We start from the raw sequence: 20,229 nt of genomic DNA on the forward strand, positions 1-20,229 counted from the left end.
GGAGTGTGTGGGTTAGTGTGGGCGCAATGGCGCACAGCTGCAGTGCTGTGCGCTACCTCATATGAAGACAGGAGTCTTCTGCCGCCGATTTCGACGTCTTCTTTCTTCAACCCGCCGGCTTCTGACTTCTGGCTCTGCGAGGGGGGCGGCGGCGCGGCTCCGGGAACGGACGACAAGGTCAGGTCCTGTGTTCGATCCCTCTGGAGCTAATGGTGTCCAGTAGCCTAAGAAGCGCAACCTAGCCGCAGTTAGTAGGTTTGCTTCTCTCCCCTCAGTCCCACGTAGCAGAGAGTCTGTTGCCAGCAGAAGCTCTCTGAAAATAAAAAACCTAACAAATACTTTATTAGCAAGCTCAGGAGAGCTCACTAAAAGCACCCAGCTCTGGCCGGGCACAGATTCTAACTGAGGTCTGGAGGAGGGGCATAGAGGGAGGAGCCAGTGCACACCAGTAGCGCTAAATCTTTCTTAGAGTGCCCAGTCTCCTGCGGAGCCCGTCTATTCCCCGTGGTCCTTACGGAGTCCCCAGCATCCACTAGGACGTTAGAGAAAAAGAAATGAATAAATTATTGGGCCCTCGCAGCTAGAAAATATTGTCTCAATGTTGAATAGCACTGGGCTGTGTCTACCACTTCTGGCCAGTGTCATACTCTCAAAATATAGTGCACGCTCTTGTGACACTACAAGTATCAGAAGGAACATGACCACCAATGCATATTAGCACCATAACAGCGTGCACTACAAGTGTATCTAGAAATCTTAAATAATAGGGCCTCCATTTCTAAAGAACTTTATAAAAGTGCCCAAGAACCCAATGACTAATGCCCTCTCAAGTGCCTAATTAAATAAAGTGCGCCCAGAACTATTATAATCAGTTAAAGTCATAAATTAATACTGGCACCATAATGTGGAAATATAGTCCTCATAATTTTGAATGTAAATTTTGCCTCATTAATAAATGCCAAAAAGTATCTCCTTTTCTTGATCTTAAACAATCTACACAAAAAAATAATAATAATAAAAAATATATAAAATAATAATAATAATAATAATAAAAAAAATAAAAAAAAATCGACCAAGCCAGATCGCTGAACAGGAGCAGTCCCCATATCTGTGGTTGACTGATCATTGTGTTTGGCTTGAAAACTGTTATACCTGTATCACTGAGTACTACAGTGTAAGGACAGTTGTATGCATGCACACAATCACACTCCAATGACCGATGGTGATGATCCGATGTGTTGTTGTTTTTTTAAATGTTATTTTACAAAAAATGTTTTTATTTTTTAAATAAAATAGTTTTGGGTAAGTTTAAATACATGTTCTTAACCTAATTCACTCAAAAAAGACCCCTGACAATTTCTGCGCAGTTTTTGGAAAAAAAATAATTGCCAGTTAAGTGGTTAATGTGATTGAGACCTGCTTCCACCAATGGTACCATCTGATCTTGAATATCACATTATAAACAAACATAAGCAGTTAGCACTGGAGCTTCATTATGCCTCTTCAAAGGGAAAAGCCACTAAATAATTAGTCCATCAATATTTCCATCATGTAAATTGCAATATGTTCTAACTTCAAAAAGTATATTTTGTTTGTATTACTCATACAAAATAAGAAGACAAATTGTAATAACAATTAAGACATACCGTTGAATAGGTGGTGTGTTAAGCTAAGAAGCTCACACTTTAACCACCGAAAACCGCTCCGAAATTGTCGGGTTTTTTTTAGGAGTGAATTAGGTGAAGAACATGACTAACCCTATCCCAAATGATTTTAGTAAAAAAAACAACAACAAAAAAACAAAAACATTTTTTTTTATTTATTTTTTTCTTTCTCCCAAACATCGATCGGGAACATCGCGACCATCGGAACATCGCGACTATCGCGGCTTTCATTTTGAAAGCCGTCACCGCCTGCAGGTGTACAGGAGGGGTCTGGGGGTGGCTTGGGAGCAGTAGCGAATCTTGCCACGGGCAAGCAGGACTTTTGCCCAGGGCGCTGGCGCCATCCGGGGGCACCGCGGCAAGATCCGCCACTGCTGCCCGCTGTGTCCCCCGTCCGCCTCCGCTGCCCGGCCCGCTGTGTCCCCGCCTCCTGTGAAGGGAACTAGATGCGTTTCCCTTCGTGGAGAGGACCTTTGCTGAGCAGTGCGCAATGACGTCATCGCGCACCGCACAGCAAAGGTCCTCTCCACGAAGGGAACTAGACGCGTAGCGTCTAGTTTCCCTTCGTGGAGAGGACCTTTTGCTGTGCGGTGCGCAATTACGTCATCGCGCACCGCTCAGCATTCAAGCGGCGCTAGTAATGTACAGGGGGCGTAACTGACCACGCCCCCTGTATTAGGCCACGCCCCGTTTCCTGCTCGGGGCGCAGAGCGGCCTTGAACCGGCCCTGCTTGGGAGGGTTCATTTACTCTCCCCAGCGGCTGCCATTGTCTGCAGCCGCTGGAGGGGGGGGGGTCCTGCCGTGCTGACCAATCAGCAGTGATCGGCAGCACGGCAGACACAGGGGGAGAGTGCAGGGAGGTAGAGGGACCGGAAGCAGCGGAGGGAAGTTTCTCTTCCCTGCTGCTGCTAACTCTCTCTACCTGACTGGTCGCATCCTGTGCAACCAGGTCAGATAGAGCATTTGCAGGCATGGTCGCATCTGATGAGACCCATGCCAGGCAAGTGGTTAAGGGATATTCAATTATCCCAACAGCAAGTCGGGTGTAATGTAATGTATAGCTGGGGGCTATCTAATTAGCCCCGAAAAGCCTGCACGTTCCATGGCTTACCGAGGATTTTGTTTCGCCTTCCTCGTTAACAGCTCCGTTTTCATCCAAAAATTGGGCTATTTCACCCAAAAACACACAGGTTTCACTGAACCTGTGTGTTTATGGGTGTAAATGCAGCACCCGAAGAAACGTCGGGAGTTTTTACTGCTGATGTCTCTTCAGGGCAAATTGAATATTCTTTTTGTCAAACACAGCCATTTTTTGCTGGATAAAGAGGCTCTCCGACTTTCATAAATAAATCCATTATCAATATAATTCAAAATGTTGAAATACATCACTGATATGTCGAATTTTAACTTGTTTTTATTTTTACTTTAACATACTATTTATTCTTACTATAAATATTTTTTTACAGTAGTGTTCAAGTTTTACCCTAAAGGTGCGTACACACGGTGCGATGGGGTGTCGCGGCCGATACTGACTATATTGTGCCCTGAGGCATGTAGTCAGTATCGGCCCTGCCTGCACCCAGTATATTTTCTTGCGATGCCAATCCCGCGGGACCGCGCATCGGCATCGCAAGCTTATACACACGGTGCGATATGCACTATGTTTCCAGAAAATCGTCTGTATGCACCTTAAGACAGCCACTTATAGAATAAACAATTGCTCAACCTTGTATATTTTTTCTTTAAATGTCCGTTCCCTCCCTTACCCCCTAATCTGCAGATCCCCAGAGAGATATATGGAGGTTACTTACTTGAAGCTTCTCAAGGGTAGAATAGTAAGGCTGAAGAAGTGAGCCATCCAGTTGTTTCACAAAAGAAAGGAAGGACTGCTTCTCAAACCCATTAGAAGAGTGAAAATCCTAGAAGGTAAAGCAGAGTTTCATCCCTGGCAGCATAATTATATACCTGGACACTAATACCCCATTCCCACCAAAATGCGAGGTCCGACTAGGGTTTTGAACAGCGTCAGATCCCTTTTACACTGCACCTTGAACCCAGGTTACTCCAGGGTCGGACCCATTCACACTGAACCTGGGTCTGCTCTGCGTGTCATTTACAGACACTCCCTTGAGGCAGACTTCTGTATACAGAGCCAATCAGCAGCTTTTAAGCATAACCCGGGTTACACCGTTTACACCGCACTGTTACCCAGGTTATTTTTTTAAGACCCTTTTACATCAAACAGCGACCCGGGTAGAATCCGCAGTATCCCTGTTTACTCGTTCAGTGGAAAAGGGGTACAAGATGTGTCACCGATACTACACAATATATAGATTTTAATATATCCACAGCATGAGGCTCCAGCAAGGGCTATGATGCAGACAAGACCAGCACTCCATTCACATATCCATTTGAATATTTAATGTCTTCCAAGAGAAATGTACAGAATATGTGCAAACATCAGCAATATAGGGCATAGCACATAGTTAACAAGGAATTTCAGAAATGATCTCACATATCCACAGTGTGGGTGCTCTGGGGATGAATTCTAACCCAGAACACAGCCACATATCCATCTCTCTCTCTCTATTATATATATATATATATATATATATATATATATATATATATATATATATATATATATATATATACATATATACATACACACACACATAGATAGATAGATAGATAGATAGATAGATAGATAATGGAACTAGTAAGAATCATTTATAAAGAGGCACCATCGGGTTGATATTAGCAGTCAAACTTTAGAGGCATTAAATATAAAACGCAAATAACATCCAATGTACATGGGCTCTTTCACTAATTTGTTGTTAATACATCTGTCTGAAAACCACTTTTTTTTTTTTTTAGAATGCATTCCTTAGAACAAGCCCATAAGAAACCATTCTGATGCTGTGGTTCATATTAAGTTTTAGTTTTAGATTGCTACACAGTCTCTCTCTCATGCATTAACAAACGTTTCATGTTCAAAAGAAGGTAAAGCACATGGAAAACATGGAAAAAACACACCTGAACAAACTTTAATTTCTAAATCGTTTTCACATTTTTCTACTGGGTAGGTGGGAATGAGCCACTGATCTAGGTCTGCATGTATTTTGAACTATATGTAACTGTATGCAGGCAGTCCTTTATACAGTACACAAAAAGTTTGCAACATTTCTTAAATACATTACAGAGATATTAAAACAGCAATACCCTTTTCTTTTTCCAGAACTTACTTAAGGGCCCCATTCATTAGAGACATATTGCTGCAATTTCCAGATTGGGCAATCGGGAATGTTAAAGTTTGAAAATCTGTATTCCCTGGATACCGGCCAAAAATGGTTCACATCGTCAAATCTAGGATTTAAAATATTATGAATTTCCCTGACGGATTGCTGATCATCGATGGCCGTTCTGGTTGGGTCAGGAAATCGGGACAGAGATGTATGGGGAATTTAGTTTAACCTTTGATAATCTCGTAGGGGAAGATGATTGTGGCTTCCAACGCAAAAACACTTGTCTCCTAGAAGGACCACTTGGTTTCTGCTTCTTTCCAGAATATTACCTAATCTAGGAGGAGATTCAGCCAGAAATCTCTCCAGTCACTGAATGCTGTCATGTGATTGTCGTTGTCATGGTACAGTAATTACTGTATACCACACTGAGGTATATGCACTATAAATTATTAACATTAGCTTTAGAGATTATATATATATATATATATATATATATATAATACAAATCAGCGGTGCTGATAGTTGAGGGATAACCTTACAGGTCACCTACAATTTCATAGGAATGCTTCAAAACATTAGTTTAAAAATGTATTCACAAGGTCAATAAAACCAATTAATTTCATGAAATTACAGAAACGTAACAGTTATACACTCCTCAGACTAACAACCAGTCCGGCTACATATCCTTATTGACGCAAATTCAGCATACACCAATTTGATGGATCAGATGAAGAACCCGGCGAGCGAAGCAAGCCACCACGCCCAAAACAAGCGAGCAAAGCGAGCCCACGAGGGGATGTATTTCCACAATTTTGGGAAAATAAATGTTTCAAACCACAAAAAAGAAATTTGTGTCAACGTTTTGACCCTGTCGATATTTTAACTGTCAGACTTTTGACCCTATCGACCATTTGGTGTCGACCTAATGACAGTCTAACCTGTATACCACACCCCTCCTCATCTTCTCTATCACTACCTTATCCTATCCACCTTAGCTCTTTTCCAGTTCACCCTCCATCTCTTTAACAGTTAAATGCTGTCAGTGTTGGGCACTGTGCCCTACTATACTGGGTATAGCACTGTACTGCCTAAAACTGACAGCAGATTCACCTTTTTTTCATCTGGTTTTATTCTGCTCTTTATTCTCTACTTGTGGCGGTTAACATCCTTACAACTATATATTTACAAACGATGCCATAGCACACAGGCAAACTCCAACATCCAATTCGGTATTAAGTTATGTACAGATATATGGCTTAAACCTACCCGTGAATTTATTGTATTTTCCTATTAAGGGCAACCATTGTAATTGATTTCTTTGATCTATCCCAGACAGTATAGATTTGTTATTCTATGTTCATGACTATTGGTCATTTGTTATTTTTTATCTAATGTTCATTATTGTTACTAATACACCAAATTACTTAATTTTAATACGGAGATAATAAAATTTGATTGATTTTAATTTTTGATCTTTATTTCTAAATAATATACTTGTTTGATATGTTAAGAGTGCACCCACAAAAGTCTTCTTCTCTCCTTTTTGTCTATATAGTTTAACACTGACTCAGGGTGCACCGCCAAAGCAAAAACAGGATTTTAATACCTACCGGTAAAGCCTTTTCTCTTAGTCCATAGAGGATGCTGGGGACACTTCAAGAACCATGGGGTATAGACGGGATCCGCAGGAGACATGGGCACTTTAAGACTTTGAATGGGTGTGAACTGGCTCCTCCCTCTATGCCCCTCCTCCAGACTCCAGTTATAGGAACTGTGCCCAGGGAGACGGACATTTCAAGGAAAAGGATTTATTGTTAACTAAGATGGGATAGATACCAGCTCACACCACAAACACGCTGTACAACATGGCATTGAACAGAACTCCAGTCAACAGGCTGACTACAACAAAAACACAACCTGTGTGTAACCTAACCAATAACTAATACGCAATAACTGCAGATAGAGTCCGCACTGGGACGGGCGCCCAGCATCCTCTACAGACTAAGAGAAAAGGATTCACCGGTAGGTATTAAAATCCTATTTTCTCATACATCCTAGAGGATGCTGGGGACACTTCAAGAACCATGGGGTTTCTACCAATGCTCTAGAATGGGCGGGAGAGTGCAGATGACTCTGCAGCACAGATTGACCAATGTTAGAACCCGACCAAGTAGCTGCTCGGCAGACTTGCAATGCCGAGACCCCCCAGGCAGCCGCCCAGGATGAGCCCAGCTTTCTGGTAGAGTGGGCCTTCACTGATTTCGGTAACGGCAATCCAGCCGTCGAATGAGCCTGCTGAATCGTATGACAGATCCAGCGCGCAAAAGTCTGCTTGGAAGCAGGATTTCCAATCTTGTTGGAAGCATACAGGACAAACACAGCTTCAGTTTTCCTAAGTGGTGCCGGTCTGGTGACATAAATCTTTAAAGCCCTGACCACTTAGAGAGATTTTGATTCAGCAAAGACGTCAGTAGCCACCGGCACCACAATAGGCTGGTTCATGTGGAACGATGAAACCACCTTCGGCAGAAATTGTTGACGAGTCCTCAACTCTGCTCTATCTTCATGGAAGATTAAATAAGAACTCTTGTGAGACAAAGCCGCTAATTCAGACACCCGCCTCGCGGATGCTAAGGCCAATAACATGACCACTTTCCAAGTGAGAAATTTCAACTCTACCTTCTGTAAAGGTTCAAACCAACGAGATTGAAGGAACTGCAACACCACATTAAGATCCCATGGTGCCACAAAAGAAGGTTGGATGTGCATAACGCCCTTCACGAAAGTCTGAACTTCCGGAAGTGAGGCCAATTCCCTTTGAAAGAAAATTGATAAAGCTGAAATTTGTACTTTTATGGAGCCTAACTTCAGGCCCGCATCCACACCTGCTTGCAGAAAACGAAGAAACGCCCCAGCTGAAATTCTTCCGTAGGAGCCCTCTTGGATTCCCACCAAGACACATATTCTCTCCAAATACGGTGATAATGTTTTGCCGTTACATCTTTCCTAGCCTGAAGAAGAAGTGTGGGAATGACTTCACTGGGAATACCCTTTCGGGCAAAGATCCGGCGTTCAACCACCAAGCCATCAAACGTAGCCGCGGTAAGTCGTGATATACACACGGCCCATGATGTAACAGATCCTCTCGTAGAGGAAGAGGCCAGGGATCTCCTATGAGTAATTCCTGAATATCTGGATACCAAGCCCTCCTCGGCCAGTCCGGAACAATGAGGATCGCCTGAACCCTTGTTCTTCTTATGATCTTTAGCACCCTTGGTATGAGTGGAAGCGGAGGGAACACATACACCGATTGAAACACACATGGCGTCACTAGCGCGTCCACAGCTATTGCTTGAGGGTCCCTCGACCTGGAACAATATCTCAGAAGTTTCTTGTTGAGGCGAGACGCCATCATGTCTATTTGAGAAATTCCCCAAAGACTAGTCACTTCTGCGAAGACCTCTTAATGAAGACCCCACTCTCCTGGATGGAGATCGTGTCTGCTGAGGAAGTCTGCTTCCCAGTTGTCCACTCCTGGAATGAAGATTGCTGACAGAACGCTTGTATGTCTTTCCGTCCAGCGGAGAACTTTTGTGGCCTCTGCCATTGCCGCTCTGCTCTTTGTTCCGCCCTGGCGGTTTATGTGCGCAACTGCTGTTATATTGTCCGACTGGATTAGTATCGGCAGGTTTTGAAAGAGACATTCCGCTTGAAGAAGACTGTTGTAAATGGCTCTTAACTCTAGAACGTTTATGTATAGACAAACTTCCTGGCTTGTCCATCTTCCCTGGAAGTTTTCTCCCTGTGTGACTGCTCCCCAGCCCCCGAGACTCGCATCCGTGGTTACTAAGATCCAGTCCTGGATCCCGAACCTGCGTCCCTCTAGGAGGTGAGAGCTGTGCAGCCACCACAGGAGTAAGATTCTGGTCCTGGAGGACAGGATTATTTTTCGGTGCATGTGTAGATGGGATCTGGACCACTTGTCCAACAGGTCCCACTGAAACACTCTGGCATGGTACCTGCCAAACTGAATGGCCTCGTAGGCCACTACAATCTTTCCCAGCAAACGAGTGCATTGATGGATTGACACTCTTGCCGGTTTCAGAATCTGTTTGACCAAACTCTGGATTTCCAGAGCTTTTTCTGCTGGAAGAAACACTCTGTAATTCTGTGTCCAGAATCATTCCCAAGAACGACAGCCGTTTTGTCGGATTCAGCTGTGACTTTGGCAACTTTAGGATCCAACCATGTTGTTGTAGAACTGTCAGGGATAGCGTAATGTCCTGGACCAGTTTGTCCTTGGATCTCGCCTTTATCAGGAGATCGTCCAAGTAAGGGATAATTGTGACTCCTTGCCTGCGAAGGAGAATCATCATTTCCGCCATTACCTTGGTGAAAATCCTCGGAGCCGTGGACAGACCAAACGGCAACATCTGAAATTGGTAATGACAATCCTGAATAGCAAACCTTATGTAAGCCTGATGCGGAGGATATATGGGGATGTGTAAGTAGGCATCCTTCATGTCGACTGACACCATGAAATCCCCTTCCTCCAGACTGGAGATCACTGCTCGGAGAGATTCCATCTTGAATTAGAATTTCTTAGGTAAAGATTGAGGGACTTTAGGTTCAGAATTGGTCTGACCGGTTCGGCTTCGGGACCACAAACAGGCTGGAATAAAAGCCTTCTCCCTGTTGAGACGGGGGAACCCTGATAATGACCTGATTTAGGCATAACTTTTGTATTGCATCGCATACAACCTGCCTGTCCGGAAGAGAAGCTGGTAAGGCCGATTTGAAAAATCAGTGATGGGGAACATCTTGAAACTCCAGTTTGTACCCCTGGGACACTATTTCTAAAACCCATGGGTCCAGGGCTGAACGAGCCCAGAACTGACTGAAGAGCTTGACACGTGCCCCCACCGGTGCGGACTCCCACAGTGGAGCCCAAGTGTCATGCGGTGGATTTGGAAGAAGCTGGGGAGGACTTCTGCTCCTGGGAAGCTGCGACAGCTGGAGATCTTTTTCCTTTTCCTCTTCCCCTATTAGCGAGGAAGGAATAACCTCGGCCTTTTTTGTATTTATTTGGCCAAAAGGACTGCATCTGAAAATAGCCTTCCTTTTGTTGTGGAGGAACAGAAGGCAAAAAATAATATTTTACTTACCGGTAAATCTATTTCTCGTAGTCCGTAGTGGATGCTGGGGACTCCCTAAGGACCATGGGGAATACACGGGCTCCGCAGGAGACAGGGCACATTAAAGAAAGAATTTGGATACTGGTGTGCTCTGGCTCCTCCCTCTATGTCCCTCCTCCAGACCTCAGTTAAAGAAACTGTGCCCGGAAGAGCTGACAGTACAAGGAAAGGATTTTGGAATCCAGGGCAAGACTCATACCAGCCACACCAATCACACCGTATAACTTGTGATAAACTTACCCAGTTAACAGTATGAACAACAATAGAGCATCAGATCAACCCTGATGCAACTATAACATAACCCTTATGTAAGCAATAACTATATACAAGCATTGCAGAAAAAGTCCGCACTTGGGACGGGCGCCCAGCATCCACTACGGACTACGAGAAATAGATTTACCGGTAAGTAAAATCTTATTTTCTCTAACGTCCTAGTGGATGCTGGGGACTCCGTAAGGACCACGGGGATTATACCAAAGCTCCCAAACGGGCGGCAGTGCGCGGATGACTCTGCAGCACCGAATGAGCAAACACAAGGTCTTCCTCAGCCAGGGTATCAAACTTGTAGAACTTTGCAAAAGTGTTCGAACCCGACCAAGTAGCTACTCGGCAAAGCTGTAATGCCGAGACCCCTCGGGCAGCCGCCCAAGAAGAGCCCACCTTCCTTGTGGAATGGGCTTTTACTGATTTTGGCAGCGGCAATCCCGCCGCAGAATGAGCCTGCTGAATCGTGTTACAGATCCAGCGAGCAATAGTTTGCTTTGAAGCAGGAGCACCCAGCTTGTTGGGTGCATACAGGATAAACAGTGACTCAGTTTTCCTGACTCTAGCCGTTCTGGCCACATAAACCTTCAAAGCCCTGACCCCATCTAGTAACTCGGAATCCTCCAAGTTACGAGTAGCCACAGGCACCACAATAGGTTGGTTCATATGAAAAGATGACACCACTTTTGGCAGAAATTGCGGACGGTCCGCAATTCCACCCTGTCCATATGGAAAACCAGATAGGGGCTTTTATGTGACAAAGCCGCTAATTCTGACACACGCCTAGCTGAAGCCAAGGCTAATAGCATGACCACCTTCCACGTGAGAAATTTTAACTCCACGGTTTTAAGTGGCTCAAACCAGTGTGACTTCAGGAAACTCAACACCACGATAAGATCCCAAGGTGCCACTGGAGGGACAAAAGGGGGCCGAATATGCAGCACTCCCTTTACAAACGTCTGAACTTCAGGAAGAGAAGCCAGTTCTTTTTGAAAGAAAATGGATAGGGCCGAAATCTGGACCTTAATGGAACCCAATTTTAGGCCCAAAGTCACTCCCGACTGTAGGAAGTGAAGGAAACGGCCCAGCTGGAATTCCTCCGTAGGGGCATTCCTGGCCTCACATCAAGCAACATATTTTCGCCATATACGGTGATAATGTTTAGCCGTCACATCCTTCCTAGCCTTTATCAGCGTAGGAATAACCTCATCCGGAATGCCTTTTTCTGCTAGGATCCGGCGTTCAACCGCCATGCCGTCAAACGCAGCCGCGGTAAGTCTTGGAACAGACAGGGCCCCTGTTGCAACAAGTCCTGTCTTAGAGGCAGAGGCCATGGGTCCTCTGTGAGCATTTCTTGCAGCTCTGGATACCAAGTCCTTCTTGGCCAATCCGGAACAATGAGTATTGTTCTCACTACTCTTCTTCTTATGATTCTCAGCACCTTGGGTATGAGAGGAAGAGGAGGAAATACATAGACCGACTGGAACACCCACGGTGTCACTAGAGCGTCTACAGCTATCGCCTGAGGGTCTCTTGACCTGGCGCAATACCTCTGTAGCTTTTTGTTGAGGCAGTATGCCATCATGTCTACTTGTGGCAGATCCCACCGACTTGCAATCTGCGTGAAGACTTCTTGATGAAGTCCCCACTCTCCCGGGTGGAGGTCGTGCCTGCTGAGGAAGTCTGCTTCCCAGTTGTCCACTCCCGGAATGAACACTGCTGACAGTGCACTTACGTGATTCTCCGCCCAGCGAAGAACTCTGGTGGCTTCCGCCATCGCCACCCTGCTCCTTGTGCCGCCTTGGCGGTTTACATGAGCCACTGCGGTGATGTTGTCTGACTGAATCAGCACCGGTCGGTCGCAAAGCAGGGTCTCCGCTTGACGTAGGGCGTTGTATATTGCCCTTAGTTCCAGGATGTTGATGTGAAGACAAGTCTCCTGACTTGACCACAGACCTTGGAAATTTCTTCCCTGTGTGACTGCTCCCCACCCTCGGAGGCTTGCGTCCGTGGTCACCAGGACCCAGTCCTGAATGCCGAATCTGCGGCCCTCGAGAAGGTGAGCACTCTACAGCCACCACAGGAGAGACACCCTGGCACTGGGGGATAGGGTGATCAGCCGATGCATCTGTAGATGTGATCCGGACCACTTGTCCAACAGATCCCATTGAAAAGTCCTCGCATGGAAGCTGCCGAAGGGAATGAACTCGTATGATGCCACCATCTTTCCCAGGACTCGCGTGCAGTGATGCACAGACACCTGTTTTGGTTTTAATAGGTCTCTGACCAGTGTCATGAGCTCCTGAGCCTTCTCCATCGGGAGATAAACCCTCTTCTGGTCTGTGTCCAGAATCATGCCCAGGAAGGGTAGACGAGTCGTAGGAATCAACTGCGACTTTGGAATATTCAGAATCCAGCCGTGCTGTTGTAACACTTCCCGAGAGCGTGCTACGCTGATCAGCAACTGCTTTCTAGACCTCGCCTTTATGAGGAGATCGTCCAAGTATGGGATAATTGTGACCCCTTGCTTTCGCAGGAGCACCATCATTTCCGCCATTACCTTGGTAAATATTCTCGGTGCCGTGGAGAGACCAAACGGCAACGTCTGGAATTGGTAATGACAATCCTGTACCACAAATCTGAGGTACGCCTGATGAGGTGGATAAATGGGTACATGAAGGTAAGCATCCTTTATGTCCAGAGACACCATAAAATCCCCCCCTTCCAGGCTTGCGATGACCGCTCTGAGCGATTCCATCTTGAACTTGAACCTTTTCAGGTATATGTTCAGGGATTTTAAATTCAATATGGGTCTGACCGAACCGTCCGGTTTTCGGTACCACAAACATGGTCGAATAGTAACCCCTTCCCTGTTGAAGGAGGGGAACCTTTACCACCACCTGCTGAAGATACAATTTGTGAAATGTAGCTAACACTATTTACCTCTCTAAGGTGGAAGCTGGCAGGGCCGATTTGAGGTAACGGTGAGGGGGCATCTCTTCGAATTCCAGCTTGTTTCCCTGAGACACAATCTCTATAGCCCAGGGATCCACCTGGGAGTGAACCCACTTGTGGCTGAAATTTCGGAGACGCACCCCACCGGGCCTAGCTCTGCCTGTGGAGCCCCAGCGTCATGCGGTGGATTTAGTGGAAGCCGGGGAGGACTTCTGTTCCAGGGAACTAGCTGTATTGTGCAGCTTCTTTCCTCTACCCCTGCCTCTGGCAAGAAAGGACGCACATCGTACTTTCTTGCCTTTTTGTGATCGAAAGGACTGCATTTGGTAATACGGTGCTTTCTTAGGTTGTGAGGGAACATATGGCAAAAAATTTGACTTTCCAGCCGTAGCTGTGGAGACCAGATCCGAGAGACCGTCCACAAACAATTCCTCACCCTTGTAAGGTAAAACCTCCATGTGCCTTTTTGAGTCGGCATCGCCTGTCCATTGCCGAGTCCACAGGACCCTTCTGGCAGAAATCAACATTGCATTTATTCTAGAGCCCAGTAGGCTAATGTCTCTTTGAGCATCTCTCATATATAGGACAGCATCTTTTATATGCCCCAGGGTCAGTACTATAGTATCCTTGCCAAGGTATCAAGTTCCTCAGATAAGGTATCTGTCCATGCTGCTACAGCACTACACATCCAGGCCGACGCAATCGCCGGCCTTAGTAGGGTACCTGAATGTGTATAAATGGACTTCAGGATACCCTCCTGCTTTCTATCCGCAGCATCTTTTAGGGTGGCCGTATCCTGTGACGGTAGGGCTACCCTCTTGGATAAGCGTGTTAAAGCTTTGTCTACCCTCGGGGAGGATTCCCAGCGTAACCTATCCGTTGGCGGGAAGGGATACGCCATAAGCATCCGTTTGGAAATCTGCAGTTTTCTATCTGGAGATTCCCAAGCCTTTTCACATAACTCATTTAGCTCATGTGAAGGGGGAAAGGTCACCTCCTGCCTTTTATCCCCATACATATAAACCCTCTTGTCAGGGACTGGGGCTTCCTCTGTGATGTGCGTGTTGCACATCTTTCATTGCTATAATCATGTAACGGATGGCTTTAGCCATTTTAGGCTGTAACTTTGCATCATCGCCATCGACACTGGAGTCAGAATCCGTGTCGACATCTGTGTCAACAATTTGGGATAGTGGGCGCTTCTGAGACCCTGACGACCTCTGCGACATAGGATCAGGCATGGGCTGAGACCCCGGCTGTCCCAAGGCTTCAGCTTTATCCAACCTTTTATGCAAGGAAGTAACATTATCATTTAAAACCTTCCACATATCCATCCAATCGGGTGTCGGGAGCCGTTGGCGGCGACCCCACATTCATTTGTTCCCGCTCTGTTTCCACATAGCCTTCTTCGTCAAACATGCCGACACAAGCGTACCGACACACCACACACACAGGGGATGCTCTATTTGAAGACAGTTCCCCCACAAGGCCTTTTGGAGAGACAGAGAGAGTATGCCAGCACACACCCCAGCGCTATAGGTCCCAGGAATCACACAGTAACTTAGTGTTAACCCAGTAGCTGCTGTATATACTGTTTTTGCACCAAATTTATGTTCCCCCCCTCTCTTTTTACCCTCTTCTACCGTGATTCTGCAGGGGAGAGCCTGGGGAGCTTCCTCTCAGCGGAGCTGTGGAGAGAAAATGGCACTGGTGAGTGCTGAGGAAGAAGCCCCGCCCCCTCAGCGGTGGGCTTCTGTCCCGCGTTTGTGTAAAAATATGGCGGGGGCCCATGCACATATACAGTTCCCAACTGTATATATGCCCACTTTTGCAAAGAGGTCTCTAATTGCTGCCCAGGGCGCCCCCCCCCTGCGCCCTACAGTGACCGGAGTATGTGGGTTTAGTGTGGGAGCAATGGCGCACAGCTGCAGTGCTGTGCGCTACCTCATATGAAGACTGGAGTCTTCTGCCGCCGATTTCGAAGTCTTCTTGCTTCTGTCACCGGCTTCTGTCTTCCGGCTCTGCGAGGGGGACGGCGGCGCGGCTCCGGAATCGGACGACCAAGGGTGCGATCCGGTGTACGATCCCTCTGGAGCTAATGGTGTCCAGTAGCCTAAGAAGCAGGACCTATCTTCAGTGAGTAGGGCTGCTTCTCTCCCCTCAGTCCCACGTAGCAGAGTCTGTTGCCAGCAGATCTCTCTGAAAATAAAAAAACCTAACAAAATACTTTCTTATAGCAAGCTCAGGAGAGCTCACTAAGTAGCACCCAGCTCATCCGGGCACAGATTCAAACTGAGGTCTGGAGGAGGGACATAGAGGGAGGAGCCAGAGCACACCAGTATCCAAATTCTTTCTTAAAGTGCCCTGTCTCCTGCGGAGCCCGTCTATTCCCCATGGTCCTTACGGAGTCCCCAGCATCCACTAGGACGTTAGAGAAAAATAAGAATTTACTCACCGGTAATTCTATTTCTTGTAGTCCGTAGTGAATGCTGGGTACTCCGTAAGGACCATGGGGAATAGACGGGCTCCGCAGGAGACTGGGCACTCTTAAAAGAAAGGTTAGGTACTACATCTGGTGTGCACTGGCTCCTCCCTCTATGCCCCTCCTCCAGACCTCAGTTAGGGAAACTGTGCCCGGAAGAGCTGACATTACTAGGAAAGGATTTGGAATCCAGGGTAAGACTCATACCAGCCACACCAATCACACCGTACAACTTGTGATAACTATACCCAGTTAACAGTATGAACAACAACTGAGCCTCATTCAACAGATGGCTCAGAACAATAACCCTATAGTTAAGCAATAACTATATACAAGTATTGCAGAAAGTCCGCACTTGGGACGGGCGCCCAGCATCCACTACGGACTACGAGAAATAGAATTACCGGTGAGTAAATTCTTATTTTCTCTGACGTCCTAGTGGATGCTGGGTACTCCGTAAGGACCATGGGGATTATACCAAAGCTCCCAAACGGGCGGGAGAGTGCGGATGACTCTGCAGAACCGAATGAGCAAACTCAAGGTCCTCCTCCGCCAGGGTATCAAACTTGTAAATTTTGTACGTGTTTGACCCCGACCAGGTAGCAGCTCGACAAAGATGTAAAGCCGAGACCCCTCGGGTTGCCGCCCAAGAAGAGCCCACCTTCCTCGTGGAATGGGCTTTTACTGATTTAGGATGCGGCAGTCCAGCCGCAGAATGTGCAAGTTGAATCGTGCTAGAGATCCAGCGAGCACACAGCTTGTTGGGTGCATGCAGGATAAACAGCGAGTCAGTTTTTCTGACTCTAGCCGTCCTGGAAACATAGATTTTCAGGGCCCGGACTACGTCCAGCAACTTGGAATCCTCCAAGACCCAAGTAGCCGCAGGCACCACAATAGGTTGGTTCAAATGAAACGTTGATACCACCTTAGGGAGAAATTGGGGACGAGTCCTCAATTCTGCCCTGTCCATACGGAAGATCAGATAAGGGCTTTTACATGACAAAGCCGCCAATTCTGACACACGACTAGCCGAAGCCAAGGCCAAAAGCATGACCACTTTCCACGTGAGATACTTCAACTCCACGGTCTGAAGTGGCTCAAACAATGTGATTTTAGGAAATCCAACACTACGTTGAGATCCCGAGGTGCCACTGGAGGCACAAAAGGGGGCTGAATATGCAGCACTCCCTTAACAACGTCTGAACTTCAGGCAGCGTCTTTCCTAGCCTTTAACAGCGTAGGAATCACTTCCACTGGAACACCCTTTTCCGTTAGGATCCGGCGTTCAACCACCAAGCCTTCAAACGCAGCCGCGGTAAGTCTTGGAACAGACAGGGCCCCTGCAGTAACAGGTCCTGTCTGAGATACAAGAGGCCATGGGTCCTCCGAGATCATATCTTGTAGTTCTGGGTACCAAGTTCTTCTTGGCCAATCCGGAACTACGAGTATAGTTCTTACTCCTCTCTTACTTACTATCCTCAGTACCTTGGGTATGAGAGGAAGAGGAGGGAACACAAAAACCGACTGGTACACCCACGGTGTCACTAGTGCGTCCACAGCTATCGCCTGAGGGTCTCTTGACCTGGCGCAATACTTTTTTAGCTTTTTGTTGAGGCGGGACGCCATCATGTCCACCTGTGGCCGTTCCCAACGGTTTACAATCTGCGTGAAGACTTCTGGATGAAGTCCCCACTCTCCCGGGTGGAGGTCGTGCCTGCTGAGGAAGTCTGCTTCCTAGTTCTCCACACCCGGAATGAACACTGCAAACAGTGTGAGCACGTGATACTCCGCCCATCGGAGAATCCTTGTGGCTTCTGCCAACGCCATCCTGCTTCTTGTGCCGCCTTGTCGGTTTACATGGGCGACAGCCGTGATGTTGTCTGACTGAATCAGCACCGGCTGGTTTTGAAGCAGGGGTTCTGCTTGACTTAGGGCATTGTAAATGGCCCTTAGGTCCAGAATATTTATGTGTAGGGAAGTCTCCTGACTCGACCATTGTCCTTGGAAGTTTCTTCCCTGAGTGACTGCTCCCCAACCTCGGAGGCTTGCATCCGTGGTCACCAGGATCCAGTCCTGAATGCCGAATCTGCGGCCTTCGAGAAGATGAGCACTCTGCAGCCACCACAGCAGAGACACCCTGGCCCTCGGGGACAGGGTGATCAGCCGATGCATCTGAAGATGCGATCCTCACTTGTCTAACAGGTCCCACTGAAAGTTCCTTGCATGGAACCTGTCGAAGGGAATTGCTTCGTACGAAGCTACCATCTTTCCCAGGACTCGCGTGCACTGATGCACCGACACCTGTTCTGGTTTCAGGAGGTCTCTGACCAGAGATGACAACTCCTTGGCCTTCTCCTCCGGGAGAAACACCTTCTTCTGTTCTGTGTCCAGAAACATGCCCAATATCAGCAGACACGTCGTAGGAACCAGCTGCGACTTTGGGATATTCAGAATCCAGCCGTGCTGTTGTAGCACTTCCTGAGAGAGTGCTACTCCGATCAACAACTGCTCCTTGGACCTCGCCTTTATAAGAAGATCGTCCAAGTACGGGATAAGTATAACTCCCTTCTTTCGAAGGAGTATCATCATTTCGGCCATTACCTTGGTACACATCCTCGGTGCCGTGGACAGACCAAACGGCAACGTCTGGAATTGGTAATGGCAGTTCTGTACCACAACCTTGAGGTACTCCTGGTGAGGTGGGTAAATGTAGACATGTAGGTAAGCCTCCATGATGTCCAGTGACACCATAAAATCCCCCTCTTCCAGGCTTGCAATAACCGCCCTGAGCGATTCTATTTTGAACCTGAACTTACTTATATAAGTGTTCCAGGATTTCAAATTTAGAATGGGTCTCACCGAACCATCTGGTTTCGGTACCACAAACATTGTGGAATAGTAACCCCGTCCCTGTTGAAGGAGGGGAACTTTGATTATCACCTGCTGGAGGTACAGCTTGTGAATTGCCGCCAGTACTACCTCCCTTTCCTTGGGAGTAGCAGGCAAGGCTGATTTGAGGTAACGGCGAGGGGGAGACGTCTCAAACTCCAGCTTGTATCCCTGAGATACCTGTAGAACCCAGAGATCCACCCGTGAGCGAACCCACTGGTCGCTGAAGTTCCGGAGACGGGCCCCCACCGCACCTGGCTCCACCTGTGGAGCACCAGCGTCATGCGGTGGACTTAGTGGAAGCAGGGGAGGATATTTGTTCCTGGGAACTGGCTGTCTGGCGCAGCTTTTTCCCTCTACCCCTGCCTCTGGGCAGAAAGGACGCGCCTCTGACCCGCTTGCCTTTCTGAGGCCGAAAGGACTGTACTTGATAATACGGTGCTTTCTTAGGCTGTGAGGGAACATGAGGTAAAAAAGTCGACTTCATAGCTGTTGCTGTGGACACGAGGTCCGAGAGACCGTCCCCAAACAGTTCCTCACCCTTATAAGGCAAAACTTCCATGTGCCTTTTAGAATCAGCATCACCTGTCCACTGCAGAGTCCATAATACTCTCCTGGCAGAAATGGACATTGCATTAATTCTAGATGCCAGCCGGCAAATGTCCCTCTGTGCATCTCTCATAAATAAGACTACGTCTTTAATATGCTCTATAGTTAGCAAAATAGTATCTCTGTCAAGGGTATCAATGTTATCTGACAGGGAATCAGACCATGCTGCTGCAGCACTACACATCCATGCTGAAGCAATAGCAGGTCTCAGTATAGTACCTGAGTGTGTATACACAGACTTCAGGATAGCCTCCTGCTTTCTATCTGCAGGCTCCTTTAAGGCGGCCGTATCCTGAGACGACAGTGCCACCTTTTTTGATAAGCGTGTGAGCGCCTTGTCCACCCTAGGGGATGTCTCCCAGCGTAACCTATCAGTTGGCGGGAAAGGGTACGCCATTGGTAACCGCTTAGAAATCACTAGTTTCTTATCTGGGGAACACCACGCTTCTTCACACAATTCATTTAACTCATCAGATGGGGGAAAAGTCAGTGGCTGCTTTTTCTCCCCAAACATAATACCCTTTTTTGTGGTAACCGGGTTAATGTCAGAAATGTGCAACACATTTTTCATTGCCGTAATCACACATCGGATGGCCCTTGTGGATTGTACATTTGTCTCATCCTCGTCGACACTGGAGTCAGACTCCGTGTCGACATCTGTGTCTGCCATCTGAGGTAGCGGGCGGTTTTTAGCCCCTGATGGCCTCAGACGTTTGGGCAGGCGCGGGCTGAGATGCCGGCTGTCCCAAAGCTGTTACGTCATCGAACCTTTTATGCAAGGAGTTGACACTGTCGGTTAATACCTTCCACATATCCATCCACTCAGGTGTCGGCCCCGCAGGGGGCGACATCACACTTATCGGCACCTGCTCCGCCTCCACGTAAGCGTCCTCATCAAACATGTCGACACAGCCGTACCGACACC

The 20,229-nt window shown here is 47.2% G+C and overlaps 1 protein-coding gene across 1 annotated transcript in view; it reads right to left on the minus strand.

The window, feature by feature from the left end:
• TMEM143 (transmembrane protein 143) overlaps positions 1 to 20,229 on the minus strand; it is a 124,809-nt gene that overhangs the window by 66,786 nt on the left and 37,794 nt on the right. The window contains exon 2 of the mRNA XM_063942775.1: positions 3,477 to 3,584. Within this exon, the coding sequence (XP_063798845.1) occupies positions 3,477 to 3,584 (108 nt within the window). The remainder of the gene's footprint in view (positions 1 to 3,476; positions 3,585 to 20,229) is intronic.

The sequence above is a fragment of the Pseudophryne corroboree genome, chromosome 10, assembly GCF_028390025.1.
Source record: "Pseudophryne corroboree isolate aPseCor3 chromosome 10, aPseCor3.hap2, whole genome shotgun sequence".
NCBI lineage: Eukaryota > Metazoa > Chordata > Amphibia > Anura > Myobatrachidae > Pseudophryne > Pseudophryne corroboree.